General features: G+C 35.4%; 1 protein-coding gene and 1 non-coding gene across 2 annotated transcripts in view; one reads left to right on the top strand and one right to left on the bottom strand.

The window, feature by feature from the left end:
- Positions 1-5,822: 5,822 nt before the first annotated feature.
- The window catches only part of LOC139706518 (polycystin-2-like), a 35,279-nt gene continuing 18,273 nt past the window's right edge, over positions 5,823-22,828 (bottom strand). The window contains 6 exon segments of the mRNA XM_071614830.1: positions 5,823-6,059; positions 6,164-6,311; positions 12,043-12,206; positions 13,458-13,575; positions 13,802-13,896; positions 13,899-13,931. Of these exon segments, the coding sequence (XP_071470931.1) occupies positions 5,823-6,059; positions 6,164-6,311; positions 12,043-12,206; positions 13,458-13,575; positions 13,802-13,896; positions 13,899-13,931 (795 nt within the window).
- LOC114082359 (U6 spliceosomal RNA) lies at positions 17,755-17,861 on the top strand. Its single transcript, XR_003580959.1, has one exon. It is a non-coding gene; the product is annotated as a U6 spliceosomal RNA (small nuclear RNA).

The following is a 22,828-nucleotide window of genomic DNA, read 5'->3' as shown; positions in this document are numbered from 1 at the left end:
AAAGTTTTGAATGTGTTTCTTTTAATCTCTGGAGGAAGTTTTAGTAAATCCTGTCTTTTGGAGGCAATCTTTGAGGTTCAATAATTTATTCCATTTTATGAATAATTTTTTGTTTCAATTCAACTAAAAATAAATAATTTGTTTAAAAAATTGTGTTTGCAATTAGGCAAATGGGCTCATATTGTTTTGGCTTTTGTATAAATTGGTACAAACATCTTAAAGAATTGCTTGGAAAATTGCATCAAGACTATATCCTCATAATTTTTGTGAAAATTCTATAAAGAAATAATAAAAAAGAGGTTATATTAGTTATAGTCTCATAGAAAATCATTAAAAAATGGAAATGTTCATCAATAGCAGGAATGAGGTTAATATGTTTTGGTTATTTGGTATAAATTATAAATTCGTAACATTATTTTATATAGAGATATACATATATATCCATGCAATATGTAAAATAATTTATAGTAATATACTCTGTCACCATAACAAAATCAGGATTTCAGGACATGTTTAATATGAGGTGAAAAGGCAGTAAAATGTAGAAATAGTACTTTTTCCACCATTATTTTTATGTACATTTTAAATATACATAGGGTGGGATCTGTTGTTACATATTTGAGCATGCATATATAACAATATAGCTTGATTAATATCATTCCCCAGTATGTCCCCTTTTTACCCCTTCCCCCTTCCCCTAGTCACTTTCCTCTACAGATCTCCCTTTTATTTTCTTGAGATTCTTGCCACCTTACTTTTCCTTTTCCCTTTCTAGCTTCCACAGGTGAGAGAAAATATATGACCCTTGATCTTCTGAGTTTACTTATTTCACTAGACATAATGGTCTCAAGTTCCATCCATTTTCCTGCAAATGGCATAATTTATTTTTTTCTTTATGGCTGAATAAAACTCCATTGTGTATATATGTCACATTTTCTTTATCCATTCATCTGTGGATGGACACCTAGGCTTGTTCCTCAGTCTAGCTATGGTGAATTGTGCTGCCATAAACATGGGTATGCAGGTATCATTATAATATGATGACTTTAATCCTTTAGGATAAATATTAAGGGCGTGGTACAGCTGGCTTAGATGGCAGTTCCATGCTTAGATTTTTGAGGAACCTCCACACTGATTTCCACAGTGGTTGTACTAGTTGACAATCCTACAAGCAGTGTAAAAGTGCTCCTTTTCTCCACATTCTCCTAAACAGTTAAAATGGTTTGTAATTTTGATGATTGACATTCTAACTGCAGATGACATCTCAGTATAACTTATTTTTTTATTTTCATTTCTCTAATTGCTAATGATGTTGGACATTTTTTCCCATACATTTGCTTAACATTTTTATTTCTTTTGAGATCTATTCAGTTCATTACTCCATTTATTAATTAGTTATTTGTTTTTCTGGTGTTGATTTTGAGTTATTTAAATATCATGGATATTAATACTCTATCAGAAGAGCAGCTAGCAAAGAATTTTCTTCCTTTCTCTAGCTTCTCTCTTCACGTTCTTGTTTCTTTTGCTGTGCAGATGCTTTTAATTCTATCCCATCCTATTTACTAACTCTTGGCATTATTTCCTGAGCTTTAAAAGTCATGGCATTTGCAGGTAAATGGATGGCATTGGAGAAGATAATGCTAATTGAAATTAGCCAATCCCCCCAAAAAACAAATGCCAAATGTTTTCTCTGATATAAGGAGGCTGACTCATAGTGTGGTAGGGAGGGGGAGCATGGGAGAAATAGATGAATTCTAGATAGGGAAGAGGGGTGGGAGGGAAAGGGAGGGGGCAGGGGATTAACAAGGATGGTGGAATGTGTTGGACATCATTATCCAAAGTACATGTATGAAGACTTGAATTGGGTGTCAACATACTTTATATACAAACATAGATATGAAAAATTGTTGTATATATGTGTAATAAGAATTGTAATGCAAAAAAACAAAGTACATGTATAAAGACATGAATTGGCATGAATATACTTTATATACAAAGATATGAAAAATTGTGCTATGTATGTATAATGAGAATTGTAATGCATTCTGCTGCCATGTATTTAAAAAATAAAATCAATTAAAAATAAAGAGTCCTATTGAGAAATTCATTTTCTGTGCATGTATTTTGAAGTGTTGACCTTATGTTTTCTTCTAGAAGTTGCATAGTATCTAGTCTAATTCCTAGGTATTTGATCCATTTTGAGTTCTTTTTTATTTAGGGTAAGAGATTATAGAGTCTAGTATCATTCTTCTACATATGGATAAGAAGTTTTCCAACACCATGTAAATTAAAAAGTCTGTCTTTTCTCTAATGTTTGTGTTTGGCACCTGTCAGAAGTCAAATATGACTACATTCAAGTGGATTTGTCTCTGTGTCATCTATTCTGTACCTTTGGTCTATGTGTCTGTTTTTGTGCTGGTACCATGAAGTTATTACTGCAGCTCTGTAGTGTAATTTGAAGTCAGGTATCGTAAAGCTTCCAGCATGACTTTTTTGACTTAGAATTGCTTTGGCTATTCTCAATCTTTTATTCTCTCAAATGAATGTTAGGACTGTTTCTTCCAGTTCTTTAAACAATGTTACTGGTATTTTGATGGGGATTATATTGAATCTGTAATTACTTTTAATAGTATGACAATTTTATCCATGTTAATTCTGCTTATCCATGAACATGGGAGGTCTTTCTATCTTCTTTTTCAATGTTCTATTTTTTTCATTGTAGAGGTCTTTCAACTCCTTGGTTAATTTATTCCTAGGGTTTTCTTTTTCTTCTTTCTGTTTTCTCCCTATGTTAATGTGAATGACATGGTTTTCATGATTCCTTTATTGGTATATAGGAAAGCTATTAAATTTTGTAATTGACAAATAGTTTAAGTATTTTTACAGTGAAAGCTTATAGAAGACTTTTTAGAGTTTCCAATTATCATTTGTCACCATCAGTCACTCTATTTTAGATTTCCAATTTTAATTTTTTGAGAAATGCTTTCACTTTTGCTGATTCCACCAATCATTATTTGTTGAACAAGTCCCTGTTCTAGGTACCACATGGCCCCTTTTCATTTCAAAGGGAAATTTTAGCTTTAATGTGCTTTTGTACATACACATCCTTATTTTCTCCACTGTAAGAGAATATTCTAAGGGACACAAGATAGGCATTCAATTTCTTAATTTATAAATGAGAAATTGGAAGTCTTCAGAAAAGTAGACTCAGCCACTAGGAGTCTTCGTAGGGTCACATGTCTAGTATTTATACAGTGAGGACCAGAATCTTAACCTAGTGCTACATTTACAGCTTCTCCCTGTGTCATGGGTGGTCAATAAAGAAAGCTTGGGGCATATCTCCACAGGGTTTTATCTACCTGTGTCATAAGTGAATGGAATTCCTTGGAGTTGAATTTTGGGTGAATCCACCTAGTGGGTACTGCAGGCACCTTGCCCAAGTCCTTTATGTCATAGCACTTCAGTGTGTGCCTACCCATTCCCAGCTACCTGTGCCTGCAGGTTTTTCCTGATTCAGAAGCCAGTAAAGGCTGCTGTGTCTATAGGAAGCACTAAAGAATTACTCATTCTCCTGGAATAGCTTTCCATCCAAAGTCCTACATCTCAAGATTAGATGAGTCTGAATTGTGTGTATCTTACTGTTTCCCAGAGTTGGGGTTTCAGCAGCCTATGGTGTGGATCAGCGTGATGGCCTGTCCTTTCCTGACATCTTCCCTCTCCTGTTCTCTCTATCACTTCCTTCCTAAATAAGCTACCTGCCCGACCTCCTGGAATCCTTGTCTTGGGCTATAATCCTGAGGGAACTAAAAATTAGACACCATGCATGATAGCCCTGTATATAAAGTTTTAATAATTACCAGAAATGTTTATGTGGTGTAATAAATAAGAAAACATATTAAATATCTTGTTTTTGAACATAGAAAAAGTGCCTTTTTTGAAGCCCTTATTAACTATCTCCTGATAAAAGGCAAATTACCCAACTGTTTACTACATAGGAAACACAAAGTTCTTACATCTGATATTTTATCAAGTCTTTATTAAGAAGTAAAGTGCTCAGTATTACACAATTATAAAATTCTTGATTGTTGAGACTGGCATATGTAACATCATAATTATTCCTGTCATACAGAGGTGGGAAGGTGATAAGGAAAGGGCTGGGACTGAATGCTCCATGACTAAAGAATAAAAATGTATGGAACTTATGGATAATAAGAAAAGAATTTCACCACGTTTTACAAGTAAAATGAAAAATAGTACAATGATAAGTACCATAAAAAGAGTTTCTAGTGACCATAATCAACCTATGGCACCGGGTCAATATACATGGATACCACATAATAGTTGCACTTCAAATTGAAGTTTGTTTACATGTAACAACAAGGTGCACAAACATAAATATGTACACTCCATTCCCCTGGAATGCAAATTTCAGTACCTAGGAATAAAGAATTGGTGTAGCATGTTAAAACAAAGTAAAGACAGATAGAGATAAATCCATGGGGAATGACTGTTAAAGACACTCAAAATGTTTTATTTCTATAGACACTACGGCAGAAAGGCCTGTCTTCTCTTTTCATTAGAGATTTGACTGACATACTGAACTACTTAAGATGCAGCATTAAAAAGCAGGATTCCCTTCTGTTATCCAACTGAGAGATGCTCAACAATATTACATTGCCCTTGCTGGTCCTATTAGCTATCAAAAGGCCACATTTCCCAATACTTTTGAAAAATAATTTGTTTTTGTGTTTTTTTTTTTTTTTTTTTTGAGAAATAGGTTTTTCTCCCATAAATTTTGCAAGACCCTTTCCTATTGAAAACAACCGATGCTAACTCAAAATTTGGCTGGTACTTTCTGACAAAGGATGAACTTTGAATACCAATGTCTCCTTTTTACTAAATTGAGCATCATTTACATTATTAATATTGGATCAGGAATATTTGAGAACTATATTCTTGAGAGAGTATTAAACTGAAACTTTAGTTTTGTTGGTGGTTTAATGAATTTTAAAACTAAAGTTTGAAATTACCATTTCCTCTTCAAATTGGTCTTTGGTGGTTTTCTTGGCTATTTCAAATTCAAAGCTAATATAATATAAAAATGAAATGATAGTCTCACAGATTTTAGATATAAACAAACAAAAATAGCACAGTATTTAACATTTATCTTAACCACTCATACAAATTCTAGCATAGTGACTAAATACCCATTCTGTGGTCTGGAGTTCTTTTCTACCTAGTCTTTTAGAAAATTTCACTCCAGTAAGGTAGTTGGAAAAAAAAGAATCCTTTTTAAAAAGAAAGCCATGCATTGAGCTCATGAGTTACTCCCCAAGTGGAGAGGAATATCCTACTTGCTTTCATACACTGGACAAAAGTGGCAACACTGATTTTTGTGAAAGGAAGTAAACTCAGAAGACCTTTGATGTTCTCTTCTAGCTAAAAAGGCTACTTCACTGTCAATTGGGAAGATGCAGGCATGGTGGCAACTGACCATACACTCCACATACTTTTCAAAGATTTTCCCTGAACTCAATATTTACATCTAGATTTCTCATATGAGGGGAAAAAAAAACCCCTCAAAAACCAAAAAACCAAACCAAAACAAACAAACAAACAACAACAACAACAACAACAAAAAAAAAAAAAAAACACTTGGATCCACGGGTAACATTTATATAAAATAAGTTAAAGTGCAGAAGTTTAACAATCAGTCACATAGGCCAGCATCATATGGTAATCAGGGCATATAAATAGTGTACTTGTTGTGGCGATTGGGACAGCGCCTTCTCGCCTATCAGGAACATACACACCAACATTCCTCACACGTGCATACTGGCACTCCCATTTCCACCTCCACCTTCTGCGCCCTCTGTGGACTGGGAGGAGGAAGGACGGGATCCTCTGGGGCGAGGCTGACCATGGAGTCCCACAGGGGTGCCTAGCCGGTGACTTATCTGGGAAGCTGCATCATCAGATTCCCAGCGCTCCTGCTCTTCCCGCACTAACTGCTCCATCTGTTCCCTGTGGATTTCACTGTCACGACCCAGTCTTTCATCCTAACAAGAGAAAAGAAACCAAGGTGTTACTGGTGAGGTGATGCATGTTCTTGTACATGGAAATGAATCCTTTGCTCATCATTCTCCAGCCCATGACCTCTTACCTCGGCCACCCCATCCAGCAGCCTCCCCAGCACCTCCAGTCTCTTCACTTTGGTCCACTCCATGGTCTCCAACTTGACGATCACAGCATCGATCTTGGACACAATGCTGCCGATGGAGTGCTCCATGCGGTCCACGCGCCTCACCAGGCTGCAGGTAACCACAGTTAAGAGGGCAAAGCCGCATTATCTTTTCAGCTCCATTGGCTTTTCAAACAGAAATGCTAAGATTTTTTTAAACAATCATAACCTGAAATACTTTCTATTTTTAAATTATTTTGGCAAGGCTGGGGATGGAACCCAGGTCCTTAGGCAGGTGTTCTATCACTGAGCCACATCTCCAGCCCTGAACCATTTTCTAGTGGTCTCAAGCTCTAGGGACAAACTTTCATAGGCTGCTGCTGGGATTCCTAGCTGGCTCACATCTCCAGAGAGTTGCCATTGTATTTTAAATCTTACAATGATGCCTAATCCTTTTAGATGTTCTATTTTTAGAACTTTTTCTAAAGAAATGTTTTATGTTATAACTTTTTACTACAATGCTGCTTCTTATTAGCATAACATTGAAATAGCTACATTAGCCAATCAATTGGAGATTGTTTAAATACATCATTGTCTATCTATACAATGAAACTCTTAGGTGACACCAGAAGTTATACTGTGACAAAATATATAATTAAATAATGTTCACAGTATACTGAGTAAATAAACCAGTGGAGAAAACCGTATGCTCACTCATCATCCCTGGGGTCTCAATTTTAAAATATTATGTAAATGTCTTAAAATAGGGTAACTTGAGACAACTTCTAGAATGATGGCACATGAGAGTTCTGTAGATTCTCTCCCCAGTGAAATGACTATAAATGTTGAAAATTGTTTTTAAAAACTCCAACATTCAAATGCATGAGAAATTTTCTTAAGGTCATACAACAAATGAAAAGACATTTATTCAAATAAATCTGCTATTTTTCTATAAGCATGAGAGTCTGCAGCATTTTAAAAAAATATTTGAAGAAATAATGCTTGAATGCCTCCCAAATATTTTGAAAAACATTACCTATCAAGGAAGCACACACACACACACAAAAAAAAAAAAAAAAAAAAAAAAAAAAAACCTCCCAAGTTTTTTGGGATAGTCTTGGATAGTCTTGGAGACGCACACAGTAGTACAAATATTTAGAGACATGTAGCAAGGTACTTTAGTAAGATTAACATCTGTCTTATCAGAAACATTGGAGGCCAGAAAAAATGAAGACAAAACAAAACATACTCAGATAAACAAGAGCAGAGAGTTTTTGCTAGAAGATCTGCTTTACAATAAATACTAACAGAAATTCTTCAGGTTGAAATAAAATCACAGCAATTATAATCCTCATGAAAAAACAGTACATTGGTAGAAGTCATTATGTAAATATAAAATACAGAAGAAATGCACATTTCCTCCTATTTTTCTTAACTAATTTAAAATCAACTGTGTGACATCTGTACATAATTGGATTATTGGTCCTATAAACATATATAAATACAATACACTTAACAATGACCAGGTGACACCAGAAGTTATACTGTGACAGATTATTTAATTAAATAATGTTTACAGTATAGGTAGGAGCAAAGTTTTATTGGAGCAAGAAAATAACATCAGATGGCACCATGAATATAGAGAACAGAAGAGAATCAGATGTGGTAAGGTTAATAAGATGAGAAGGTTAATTTAGCAAATGCTATAAATATATACTTCTAATTCTTCTTTCAGCTTTGTTAAGAGACATAAAATTATATATTGGGATAACTACTTCAATGTAATATTGAGTTTGTACACTGTATATAGATCAGTATCATGAGATAATACACACATACATACATACACACACACACAGAGATACACGTATACACACACATAGAGTGGCCATAGAAAGTGGAAAGAAGAAAAAGAGCTATTTAGAAAAAAACATTTCCTTAGCTTGCTGGACTAATTTAATTTAAAACCTAAGTAGTTTCTCACTAACTGATTTATATATGTTACATTCTAAAGCAACCACACACACAAAAAGTCCTAAAAATAGTAAAAAAAAATAGTAAAAGAACCAAATTATTACACTATAAAATATTCACTTAGTGGAAAAGAAAAAAATACGGAAGGAATGGAGGAACAAAAGAGACATTAGAAAATACAATGTAAAATATCAGAAATAAATCCAACTATGTCAATGATAACCTTAAATGTAAATGGCTCAAACAATCCAAACAAAAGGCAGAGATTGATAAATAATAAAAAAGGCAAGATCTAAACGTTGCTGTCTACATGAGACACATTTTAGATTCAAAGATGCAAAAATATGTTATGCAAAGAGCAACCATAAGAAAGCTGGAGTGGCTACAGTTATTTCAGTCAAAAAAAAAAAAAAAACATTTTACTAAGATGGAGTGAGACATCTTATAATTAAAGCAGGGTCATCAATTAGGAACATACACTAATTACAAATGTGCACCTAACAACACTGTCTCAAAATAAACAAAACAAAATCTTACAGAATTAAAGTGATAAATAGACAATTGAATAAAACAGTTGGAGAATTTAATAGCACACTTTCACAATTAGAACAACTACACAGAAGAACAATAGAGAAATAAGAGACTCAAATAACACCATAAAGCCACTAGACATATCAGACCTCTGGAAATCACTCCACTCAAAATGGCATAATAAATAAACCAGACTGTTAAAAATAAAGGCCGAAGTTTTCTTCTTTCATATGTGGAAGCTAGAACAAAATATGGGGGAATAAATGGGGATAGAGGGAACTCATTAAGCTATAGGGAAGATCAGCAGAGTAGACGGAGGAGGAGGAGATAGGGAGGGAGGAGGGATGGGAAACGGGAGAAATGCAAAATGAATTTAACAAAATCACACTGTGTGCATGTATAAATATACTACAGTGAATTCCAATTTATGTACATGTATAAAACACCAATCAAAAATAAATAAATGAGTGAAAGGAAGATGAGCAGAGAAAGGGGACTAGGTGGAGAGAAAAGGGAAATGGGGAGGCACTGGGGACTGAAATGGGAGTAAATCAAATTCCATATATGTATGAATTTGTCAAAATGATCCCAACTATTGTGTATGACTCTAGTTAAAAAATAAACTATCATAATATACATTATTTTTAAGTGCACTTGGAAACCTCCACAATAAAGTATATGTTAGTCTAAGAAAATATATAAAAATATTGTTAAACGCAAGTAAATGGAACCACACACAATAAAATATTAATAGAAATTTTCATTGGTAGAAATATAGGAGATATAAATGTTTTCTTTCTTTTTTCTATATTATCCATTTTTCCTATAATAAACACTTTACCTTTCTAAAGACAAAATGCATGAATAAAAGTCACAAAAAAAGAATTGATGGTTAACAATGGAAAAGAATGGATTAAGAAATGCAGGGAATTTTTGATGGAAATTGCATTGAATCTGTAGAGCACTTTTGGTAGTACGGCCATTTAGAAATGTTAGTTCTGCCTAAGAATATAGGAGGTCTTTCCATATTCTAAGGACTTCTTCAATTCCTTTCTTTAGTGTTCAGTCATTTTCTTTACAGAGGTCTTTCACCTCTTTTGTTAGATTGATTCCCAAGTATTTTATTTACCAGGGACAGCGGGGCAGTTTTTAGATGTTGATTCTTGGTACTTTGCTGAATTCATTTGTGAGTTCTAGAAGTCTTTATGGAGCTTTTAGGTCAGCAAACAGAGATAATTTGAGCTCTTCATTTCCTATTTGTATCCATTTAATATTTTTTGCTTGCCTATATTGTTCTGGCTAGAATTTCTAACAATATATTAAATAGGAGTGGTGAAAATAGATATCCTTTTCTTGTCCCAGATTTTAAAGGAAATCCTTTCAGTTTTTCTCTATTCAGAATAATGTTGGCCTTGGTTTTTTGTATATAGCATTCACAGAAATAGAAAAAGCTGGAAGAATAGCCAAAGCACTCCTAAGTGGAAAAAAAAAAAAAACAAGCAAAAGGCATCACAGTATCAGAACTCAAATTATACTACAGAGCAGTAACAAAAACAGCATGATACTGGCACCACAACAGGCACAAAAACCAACAGAATACAATAGAAGACACAGAGACAAACCCACATAAATACAGTTATATCATACTAGACAAGTGTGCCAAAAATACATTTTAACAAATGGTGCTGGGAAAACTGGAAATCCAAATGAAGTAGAATGAAATTTAACCCCTATCTCCCTGTATAAAACTCAACTCAATGTGTATCAAAGACCTAGGAATTAGACAGAAACCCTGCACGTGCTACACAAAAATGAGGTCCCAGCATTCTAACATGCTGGCTCAGAAACTGACTTCCTTAACAAGACTCCTAAAGTGCAAGAATTAAAATAAAAGATCAATAAATGGGATGGAATCAAATTTAAAAAGCTTCTTCAGAGCAAAGGAAACAATCAAGAACATGAAGAGAGAACATAGAGAATGGGAGACAATCTTTGATACCTGCTCCTCAGGGCATTAATATCCAGGATATTCAAAGAACTCAGAAAACTTAACACCAAAAGGCAAATAACCCAATCAATAAATGGGCAAAGGAACTAAAAAGACACTACTCAAAAGAAGAAATATGAATGATCAACAAATACATGAAAAAAATGTTCAATATCTCTAGCAATAAGATAAATGCAAATTAAAACTACAATGAGATTTCATCTCACTCCAGTCAGAGTGGCAATTATCAAGAATACAAATTAACAATAAATGTTGGAAAGCATGCGGGGAAAAGGGTACACACACTCATTGTTGGTGGGACTGCAAATTGGTGCAACTATTCCAGAAAGCAGTATAACAGTTCCCCAAAAATTTAGAAATGGAAGCATCATTTGACCCTGTTATCCCACTCCTTGGAATATATCCAAAGGATTTAAAATTAGCATACTATAGTGACACAGTCACATCAATGTTTATGGCAGCACAATTCACAATAGCTAAGCTGTGGAGCCTACCTAGGTGCCCTTTAACTGATGAATGGATAAAGAAAATGTGGTATGCATACACATGGAGGAGCCATTAAGAAGAATAACTTTATGGCATGTGCCAGTAAATGGATGAGTCTGGAGACTATCATGCTAAGTGAAATAAGCCCATCGCTAAAAGCCAAAGGTTGAATGGTTTCTCTGATATGCAAAAACTATCAAAAATAAGGGGGGAAGTTAAAAGAGAGAGAGAGAGAGAGAGAGAGAGAGAGAGAGAGAGAGAGAGAGAGAGAGAGAATAAAAGAAAGATTAGTGGAGTAGACAAAGGCAAGTGAAGGAAAAGGAGGAGGGATGGGAACAAGAAAGACAGTGGAATTAATTCTATATAACATTTCTATATACATATATGAATACACCACAGTGAATCTCACTACTATGTACATCAAAGAACACTAGTTTAAAAAAAAAATAATAACTCTAAGTGAACAGCAGAAAAACCAGTAGAGTAGAGGGATGAGAACAGGGAAAAGGATGTTGGAAAGGATGCGGGGAAAAGGGTACATGCATTCATATATTCATTGTTGGTGAGACTTCAAATTGGTGCAACTATTCCAGAAAGGAGAGGGGTGGGGAAGTACCAGGGACTCAATTAGAACAAATCATATTTCATGCTTTTGTAATTATGTCAAAATAAATACTGTTGCCATGTGTAACTAAAAAGAAATAATAAAAAAATAAAGTACATGGTTAAGGTTTAAAAAATAAAGATTCAGTATCTTTACTAATTACAAAAACCAAAAAAGAAAAGAAAGAAAAAACAGGAAACAGCCATATCTCGTTTAGACTCTGGTGCACCAAAATTCAGCCAATTCCTTTATACTCACACTTGAAACTCTTCATAAGAAACCCCACTGGAGATGCTTCCCCTCCTTCTGGAGCTGTGTCCACTGTCTTCGTTGTCATCCTCCTCAGAGTCATCCAGGCTTCTTGGGAAACTGCTGCTGCTCATGGGACGCAGCAAAGAGCTATGGTCCAAGTCCAGGTCCTCCTGCAGGACAAGGGGTCGCCCAGTGAAGAGAGGCACCAAGACCTCACACAGAATTTAGCAAGGTCTTGGGCGAGTAGGAAATGGGTGTCAGCCAGACCAGGATGGCCACATTTTTCTATATTGTGGAATGCACAAATTTTCAGACAGATTTTAACTATTAACGAGGAGTTGCTAAGCTTTTGTTTGGATAAGAAAGAACATTAAAAACATAAGAAAGAAAAAAAGTAAATAAAAGAATATCCTTATCACCTTCTTTTCATAAAAGAAGAAATTCAATAACTCTAAAGCAGGAAGGATATAATCTCAGAATTTTGACTAAATACTGACGCAAGAAAATTTCATTTACTGTCTTTGTGCTTACATTTCACAATGAATGTTGAAGTTTGTCACCTTTGGACAAACTTGTCTGTAGCACTGTTTAGTAACAATCATTCTAGACTTCTCCTTGGAGGAAAGTGGCTTTGTATGTTAACATTCATCTGTGTTCTCTATACCTCAATTTCTTTTTTGTTATTATTGTTGTTTAAACATTTATATTTGAAAGTTAATGGAAAAACTGTTAATTCTTCTTAGTTACATTAGCTCATTTACAATTTTATTTAATTATTATTTATTACTTGTTACTTGAGATGGGTTCTATGTTGCCCAGGCTGGTCTCCAACACTTGGGTCGAAGTACCCTCGACATCAGTCTCCTGAGAGGCTGAGACTATGTTGGCACCACCATGCCCAACAGTTAATTTTACTTTCAATTACTCTGTAGTAAATATTCAAATAAAAGGCACATGATAATTTTATTTTACTATAAAAGTTAATAATTTAAAGAGCAACTAATTAACCAGAGAGGTTTTTATCTTCTGGTAACTTTTTTTTTTTTTCCTCACTCTCTTGGACATAAAGAACTATTCAAGTAATCAAGCTCCTCTTTCAAGTTGACTGCAAGAAAGCTTAGGGCCAAAAAGGCCAAGACCATTGCCCAATGTTTATAAGCATATGCCTAGTTATACAATTTAGTTTTTATTAGCTTTATCCATAATGTACTTTTGTACCCTTGTTTCTAGTTTTCTTGCACTCATCTATTTTATTGCAAATTATATATTACAGTTTATATACTCCTTTAGGATAAACAAAGCACTAATACATATGTTGAGAGAGAGAGAGAAAGAAAGATTCCTAGTCACCCACCACTTAGTGCAGTGTTTGACAGGTGGTGGGTGCTGAAACAGATCATGGTCTTTTAAACTAGACCCACCCTCTCTTTTTCCAGGTCATCTCTCATCTGCTGATGTTCATGTTCAGTGAGCTCCTGGTCTCCATCTTGGTCATACTTGGTGAATATTGCCTCAATCTCTGCATCAGTATGGCCCTTCCTGAAATTGAGAGGATACAGATGAATTCATTCTTGTACATGGTCCAAACCCAACACAGAGAAATTAAAATGCAGGAGAAAGAGAAATCACTGAATGGGGGCCTAGCCTCCTCTCAGAGCATATTCCAGAAATGCTTCTCTATGAGTATCTGGGCTATAAACACTCTCACCAAGAATTGATTTTTAGCAGTGGAAACTTCCTAGTGACCCAGATGTGTCACTCTTACCCTTTGAGATCTTGTCGAAGTTCATCAAAGTTTAACTTGCCTCCCCCTTGCCGCAGACTCTCTGAAATGTCATCCACAGTATTTTTTTTTTTTTTTTCAGTTTTAGTTTGACCAAAGCTTTATGGTAGCCCTAGTGGGGAAACAAAGCAGAACATCTGTTTAGGTTTTTCTGCTTTTGCATTTGCTTTACCTCTCATTTGGAGCATCAACAAACATAAACCCATTGCCTGGTGGAACTGAAGTGTGTGCTGAATGAATGAATAATGAATGAATAATAAGTGAATAATATGAAAGTCCTGAGGAAGACATACAGAAAAGGTAAGAAGTTTTCAATAAACCAAGAATTGAGGTCCTTTCCTTCATATGTGTTTTTGAATTGGTTGACAAATAGAAATCACTACATATTACATAGCTATCAGCTCCCAAATATATAGGAATATGCAACAGTTCTTAAAGAAACAATCTGTGAGGTGAATAGAGAGCCTACATCTTGGGAGCAAATCTTTACCCCTCACACATCAGATAGAGCACTAATCTGTAGGGTATATAAAGAACTCAAAAAGCTAAACACCAAAAAAACAAATAACCCAATCAATAAATAGGCCAAGGACCTGAACAGACACTTCTCAGAAAATATACAACAATCAATAAATATATGAAAATATATAAAAAGTTCATCATTTCTAGCAATTAGAGAAATGGAAATCAAAACCACTCTAGGATTTCATCTCACTCCAGTGAGAATGGCAGCTATTATGAAGACAAACAACAGTAAGTTGGCGAGGATGTGGGGGAAAAGGTATACGCATATGCTGCTGGTGGGCCTGCAAATTGGTCAGCCCATATGGAAAGCAGTATGGAGATTTCTTGGAAAATTGTGAATGGAACCACTATTTGACCCAGCTATCCCTCTTCTTGGTCTATACCCAAAGGACTTCAAAACAGCATATTACAGGGACACAGCCATATTAATGCTTATAACAGCACAATTCACAATAGCTAAACTGTGGAACCAACCTAGATGCCCTTCAGTAGATGAATGGATAAAAAAAATGTGGCATATATACACAATGGAATATTACTCAGCAATAAAAGATAATAAAGTCATGGCATTTGCAGGTAAATAGATGGAGTTAGAGAAGATAATGCTATGTGAAGTTAGCCAATCCCAGAAAAAACAAATGCCAAATGTTATCTGACATAAGGTGACTGACTTATAGTGGGGTAATTATGGGGAGCGTAGGAAGAATAAATGAACTTTAGATAGGGCAGAGAGGTAGGAAGGAAAGGGAGGGGGCAGGGCCTTAGCAAGGACGGTGAAATGTGATGGACATCATTATCCAAAGTACATGTATAAAGACATAAATTCTTGTGAACATACTTTATATACAACCAAAAATAAAAATTGTGCTCTATATGTGTAACAAGAATTATAATGCATTCTGCTGCCATTTATTTTTTGAAAAAATCAATAAAAAATGTGGCATATATACACAATGGAATATTAATCAGCAATAAAAGAGAATAAAATCATGGCATTTACAGGTAAATGGATGGAGTTAGAGAAGATAATGCTAAGTGAAGTTAGCCAGCCCCCCCACCCCCCAAAAAAAATACCAAAAGTTTTCTCTGATATAAGAAGGCTGATTCATAGTGGGGTAGGGAGAGGGAGCATGGGAGGAATAGATGAATCTAGATAGGGCAGAGGGGTTGGAGGGGAACGGAAGGAGTTAGGGTAAGGGTTAGGGTTATGTATGAAGACACGAATTGGTGTGAGTATACTTTGTATACAACCAGATATATGAAAAATTGTGCTCTATATGTGTAATAAGAATTGTAATGCATTCTGCTATCATATATAAATTAAAAATTAATTTAAAAAAATAATACCAAGAAATCTGAGTCATGGATTAATTATCTTTTCCTTGTCTCACAATAAATAATTTCTTTATATGTTAGATATGCAACAAAAAAAATCCCAGTGAAATATGGATGAGGATTTTTCACTAACAAACTACAGAGTGTAGTTACGGTGTAGTGAATGGTAGGGTGTAGTGAATGGTAGCGTGCTGGCCTAGCATGTGTGAGGCCCCAGGTTGATCCCCAGCACCACAGAGTCAAACAAACAAACAATAAATTATAGACAGAGGTTGCTTTTGCTTTGCATAGTAATACAGGTCTGTAAAAATGACCTTGAAGACTGAAATTGTGAAAAGTGAGCCAAATAATTAACAGCAGGAATTTTAATTGTTCCAAGAACTTTAAAACATTTTGATGAAACATTAATACTCCCTTAGTGTCAGCTATAAATTAATAAATAAATAGAATATTAGTGCATTGAAATTTAAAACACCAGAAATATTGAAAAGTAAATTGTTATAATTCTTTGTACAAAAAAAAAAAAAGGATTCAGGGCAGTTTAAACTGTGCTTGTCGTCACCTTCTCATGTATTTCATCATATTATCCCCTACAATGTGAACGGAATGTGTTTTCTGTACATCAGTGGATTGTCAAATTGTTTTCTAACTATGGATCACCTTCTGACAATGTTCTTTGCACTTTCACTGTTATGAAATATCTCTACAAACTCTTCGTTTTACTTGAAGATTTCTGCTGGCGTCCCCTCCTCCAAAACAGCTTCATTCTTTTCTTATTGATGTTGAAAAACTGTTCTTCTGGGTGTCCACCTGGATCTCTCCAGTGTTGACAGTGTCAACATTCCTGTGCTCAGCTACTTCTTGGAAAACCACGGCATTTGTTTTGATTTCACTTTCAGGTTTGTGTGTTTCCTTTCTTTCCTGCGTTTCATCTTTCTGGCCTATTCACTTTTTTCTATTATCATGTCTGTAAATGTCGCATAGGTTCATCACCAAGGACAAGAAAGCAACACTACACACTTTGTCACTGCATGAACCCAACAGCAGATGTCCAGTGACCAATCAGCAGCAGACAGGAAGCAGTGTCACCAAAGGTCCCCAAGCGTGAGGAACATCTGCTACTTAGGAATTAATGTGGGAATTAAAGAGCCAGCAATGGAGTTCATACTTTGTGCTCTTACTCACTGTTAATGAGCAGTGATAATGCAAACTTGAACCAGGTTTTTGAGGATTTGGTGTTATGTAACAAAAGTGTGGTACCTGAACATTGTGTGTTATCAAAACTGTGCACAATGTGGAGAGTTTCTGTACATGATGGAGATATGCTAAAATGTACACAACCGTGATGCTAAATTTAAGATAACAGGGATTTTAGGTCTCATGCAAGAAACTTGTAAGAAGCTGAAATTTACCCTTACACCATGATCCACAGATAATATGGTCCCAGGACTTGACTCAACAGAAAACAGGGTCAAGGAGCCCTTTTATTTACCAACATGATGTTGGACAACACGCTTTTATACTACAAAAGTCTTTGTTATTGTGAAAATTTTATTTTCTACCAAATAAAGAAGTCACATGGAGAAGAACGAAGCTGCCCCACTTCCCTGTCCTGCCCTTTCTTCAACATCTAGCCCTGCTTGAAGCTAAGGAAATGGAAGTCCTCAGGCACCAGGCTGTGACCTAAATCCAAGGACCTTTTCCTTTGACCATTTTACAATTGTGCTTAGAAGGTCAAGGGTAAAGGAAATGGCACTAAATACTGGCATCTAAAACCTTTTCTTTTTTAATATGGTAATTGATATAGAAAAACTGGAAATGGGTTTATATACTCTTGCCTTCCAGTTTATTCTGAGCTCAGGATCTGGAAGTGACAGTGGAATAGAGGGAATGTTCAAACATACAAAGGAGCTCAGACCCTAAGAGTCAACAAGGTTATTTAGGGTTGAATTCAGAACATAAAAAAGACTCCCTGATTTTCAAGCCAACAGCACGGCTTTCAAGCCTCCAAGATAGAGAATATTTAAATTAGTCCTAAGATATAGTAATATACTCCTTATTTAAAATAATTTCATGTGCTCGCTATGGCAGCACATATACTAAAATTGGAACGATACAGAGAAAATTAGCATGGCCCCTGCACAAGGATGACACGCAAATTTGTGAAGCATTCCATATTTTTACAATGAAAGATCACTTCAACAATGAATTACATAAACAAATCCAAGAAGCAAAAGAACAACTATACAGGGAGATAGAGGTTATAAAAAACAAACAAACAGAAATCCTAGAAATGCAGGAAGCAATAAACCAACTTAAAAACTCAATGGAGAATACTACCAGCAGAGTAGAACACTTAGAAGATACAACATCAGACAATGAAGATAAAGTATTTCAACTTGAAAAGAACATAGACAGCTCAGCAAGACTGTTAAGAAATCATGAGCAGAACATCCAAGAAATATGGGATAACATCAAGAGACCAAATTTAAGAGTCATTAGGATACAGGAAGGGACAGAGTTTCAAACCAAAGGAATGAGCAATCTATTCAATGAAATAATACGAGAAAACTTCCCAGACTTGAAGAATGGGACAGAATCCCAAATCCTAGAAGCCTACAGGATGCCGACTGTGCAAAATCATAACAGATCCACACCTAGACACATTATAATGAAGATGCCCAACATACAGAATAAGGAGAGAATTTTAAAAGCTACAAGAGAAAGGAAGCAGATTACATTTAGGGGTAAGCCAATCAGGATAACAGCTGATCTTTCAACACAGACTCTGAAAGCTAGAAGATCCTGGAATAACATATTTCAAACACTGAAAGAAATTGGGTTCCAACCAAGAATTGTGCATCCAGCGAAATTAAGCTTCAGGATGGAAGATGAAATTAAAACCTTCCACGATAAACAAAAGTTAAAAGAATTTGCAGCTAGAAAACCATCTCTTCAAAACATCCTCGGCAAAACATTACAGGAAGAGGAAATGGAAAATAACAATGAAAACCAACAGTGGGAGGTAGGACAGTAAAGGGGGGAAAATAATCAAAGAGGAAAACAAACCATGTTTAGTAACAGAAATAAACAAATATGGCTGGAAGAACAACCCATATCTCAATAATAACGCTAAATATTAATGGCTTAAACTCACCAATTAAGAGACACAGGCTAGTAGAATGGATCACAAAACAAGACCCAACAATATGCTGCCTACAGGAGACGCATTTGATAGGAAAAGACATACATAGGCTGAAGGTGAAAGGCTGGGAAAAATCATATCACTCATATGGACTTCGGAAACAAGCAGGTGTGTCCATACTCATAACAAATAAAATTGATTTCAAGCCCAAGTTAATCAAAAGGGATAAAGAGGGACACTACATACTGCTCAAGGGAACCATACACCAACAAGACATAACAATCATAAATATATATGCCCCTAACAATGGTGCAGTTATGTTCATCAAACAAACTCTTTTCAAGTTCAAGAGTCTAATAGACCACCATACAATAATCATGGGAGACTTCAACACACCTCTCTCACCAATGGGCAGATCTTCCAAACAAAAGTTGAATAAGGAAACTATAGAACTCAATAACACAATTAATAACCTAGACTTAATTGACATATATAGAATATACTACCCAACATCAAGCAGTTACACTTTTTTCTCAGCAGCACATGGATCCTTCTCAAAGATAGATCATATATTATGTCACAGGGCAACTCTTAGACAATATAAAGGAGTAGAGATAATACCATGCATCTTATCTGATCATAATGGAATGAAACTGAAAATCAATGATAAAAGAAGGAAGGAAAAAGCATACATCACTTGGAGAATGAACAATAGGTTACTGAATGATCAATGGGTTATAGAAGACATCAGGGAGGAAATTAAAAAATTCTTAGAGATAAATGAAAACACAGACACAACATATCAGAATCTATGGGACACATTGAAAGCAGTTCTAAGAGGAAAATTCATTGCGTGGAGTTCATTCCTTAAAAAAAGAAAAAAAAAAACAACAAATAAATCATCTCATACTTCATTTCGAAATCCTAGAAAAAGAAGAGCAAAACCACAGCAAAAGAAGTAGAAGGCAAGAAATAATTAAAATCAGAGCTGAAATTAATGAAATCGAAACAAAAGAAACAATTGAAAAAATTGACAAAACTAAAAGTTGGTTCTTTGAAAAAATAAACAAAATTGACAGACCATTAGCCATGCTAGCAAAGAGAAGAAGATAGAGAACTCAAATTACTAGCATATGGGATGAAAAAGGCAATATCACAACAGACACTTCAGAAATACAGAGATAATCAAAAATTATTTTGAATCTTTATACTCCAATAAATTAGAAGATAGTGAAGGCATAGATAAATTTCTTAAGTCATATGATCTGCCCAGATTGAGTCAGGAGGATATAGACAACCTAAACAGAACAATATCAATTGAGGAAATAGAAGAAACCATCAAAAGAATACCAACTAAGAAAAGCCCAGGACCGGATGGGTATACAGCAGAGTTTTACAAAACCTTTAAAGAGGAACTAATACCAATACTTTTCAAGCTACTTCAGGAAATAGAAAAAGAGGGAGAACTTCCAAATTCATTCTACGAGGCCAACATCACCCTGATACCTTAACCAGACAAAGACACTTCAAAGAAAGAAAACTACAGACCAATATCTCTAATGAACCTAGATGCAAAAATCCTCAATAAAATTCTGGAGAATCGGATACAAAAACATATCAAAAAAAATTGTGCACCATGATCAAGTAGGATTCATCCCTGGGATGCAAGGCTGGTTCAATATACGGAAATCAATAAATGTTATTCACCACATCAATAGACTTAAAAATAAGAACCATATGATCATCTCGACAGATGCGGAAAAAGCATTTGACAAAGTACAGCATCCCTTTATGTTAAAAACTCTAGAAAAACTAGGGATAACAGAAACATACCTCAATATTGTAAAAGCAATCTATGCTAAGCCTCAGGCTAGCATCATTCTGAATGGAGAAAAATTGAAGGCATTCCCTCTAAAATCTGGAACAAGACAGGGATGCCCTCTCTCACCACTTCTGTTCAACATAGTTCTCGAAACACTGGCCAGAGCAATTAGACAGACGAAAGAAAATAAAGGCATAAAAATAGGAAAAGAATAACTTAAATTATCACTATTTGTCGTTGACATTATTGTATACCTAGCAGACCCAAAAGGGTCTACAAAGAAACTATTAGAGCTAATAAAGGAATTCAGCAAAGTGTCAGGATATAAAATCAACACGCATAAATCAAAGGCATTCCTGTATATCAGCGACAAATCCTCTGAAATGGAAATGAGGACAACCACTCCATTCACAATATCTTAAAAAAAAAAATACTTGGGAATCAACCTAACAAAAGAGGTGAAAGACTTATACAATGAAAACTACAGAAACCCTAAAGAGAGAAATAGAAGAAGATCTTAGAAGATGGAAAAATATACCCTGTTCATGGATAGGCAGAACTAACATCAAAATGGCGATATTACCAAAAGTTCTCTATAGATTTAATGTAATGCCAATCAAAATCCCAATGACATTTCTTGTAGAAATAGAGAAAGCAATCATGAAATTCATATGGAAAAATAAAAGACCCAGAATAGCAAAAAACAATGCAAAGCAGGAAGTGTGAATCAGGCGGTATAGCGATACCAGACTTCAAACTATACTAGAGAGCAATAGTAACAAAAACAGCATGGTACTGGTACCAAAATAGGCGGGTGGACCAATGGTACAGAATAGAGGACACAGAAACCAATCCACAAAACTACAACTATCTTATATTTGATAAAGGGGCTAAAAGCATGCAATGGAGGTAGGATAGCATCTTCAACAAATGGTGCTGGGAAAACTGGAAATCCATATGCAACAAAATGAAACTGAATCCCTTTCTCTCGCCATGCACAAAAGTGAATTCAAAATGGATCAAGGAGCTTGATATCAAATCAGAGACACGCCGTCTGATAGAAGAAAAAGTTGGCTACGATCTACATACGGTGGGGTCGGGCTCCAAATTCCTCAATAGGACACCCATAGCACAAAAGTTAATAACTAGAATCAACAAATGGGACTTACTCAAACTAAAAAAGTTTTTTTCTCAGCAAAAGAAACAATAAGAGAGGTAAATAGGGAGCCTACACACTGGGAACAAATCTTTACTCCTCACACTTCAGATAGAGCCCTAATATCCAGAGTATACAAAGAACTCAAAAAATTAGACAATAAAATAACAAACAACCCAATCAACAAATGGGCCAAGGACCTGAACAGACACTTCTCAGAGGAGGACATACAATCAATCAACAAGTACATGAAAAAATGCTCACCACCTCTAGCAGTCAGAGAAATGCAAATCAAAACCATCCTAAGATACCATCTCACTCCAGTAAGATTGGAAGCCATTATGAAGTCAAACAACAACAAGTGCTGGCGAGGATGTGGGGAAAAGGGTACACTTGTACATTGCTGGTGGGACTGCAAATTGGTGCAGCCAATTTGGAAAGCAGTATGGAGATTTCTTGGAAAGCTGGGAATGGAGCCACCATTTGACCCAGCTATTCCCCTTCTCGGTCTATTCCCTAAAGACCTAAAAAGAGCATGCTACAGGGACACTGCTACATCGATGTTCATAGCAGCACAATTCACAATAGCAAGACTGTGGAACCAACCTAGATGCCCTTCAATAGACGAATGGATAAAAAAAAAAAAAATGTGGCCTTTATACACAATGCATTAAAAAATGACAAAATCATAGAATTTGCAGGGAAATGGATGGCATTAGAGCAGATTATGCTAAGTGAAGCTAGCCAATCCCTAAAAAACAAATGCCAAATGTCTTCTTTGATATAAGGAGAGTAACTAAGAACAGAGTAGGGTCGAAGAGCATGAGAAGAAGTTTAACATTAAACAGGGATCAGAGGTGGGAGGGAAAGGGAGAGAGAAGGGAAATTGCATGGAAATGGAAGGAGACCCTCAGAGTTATACAAAAGTACATACAAGAGGAAGTGAGGGGAAAGGGAAAAATAATACAAGGGGGACAAATGAATGACAGTAGAGTGGGCAGAGAGAGAAGAGGGAAGGGGAGGGGA

The sequence above is a fragment of the Marmota flaviventris genome, chromosome 7, assembly GCF_047511675.1.
Source record: "Marmota flaviventris isolate mMarFla1 chromosome 7, mMarFla1.hap1, whole genome shotgun sequence".
NCBI classification, from domain to species: domain Eukaryota; kingdom Metazoa; phylum Chordata; class Mammalia; order Rodentia; family Sciuridae; genus Marmota; species Marmota flaviventris.
This window is presented reverse-complemented; position numbering and strand designations above follow the sequence as displayed.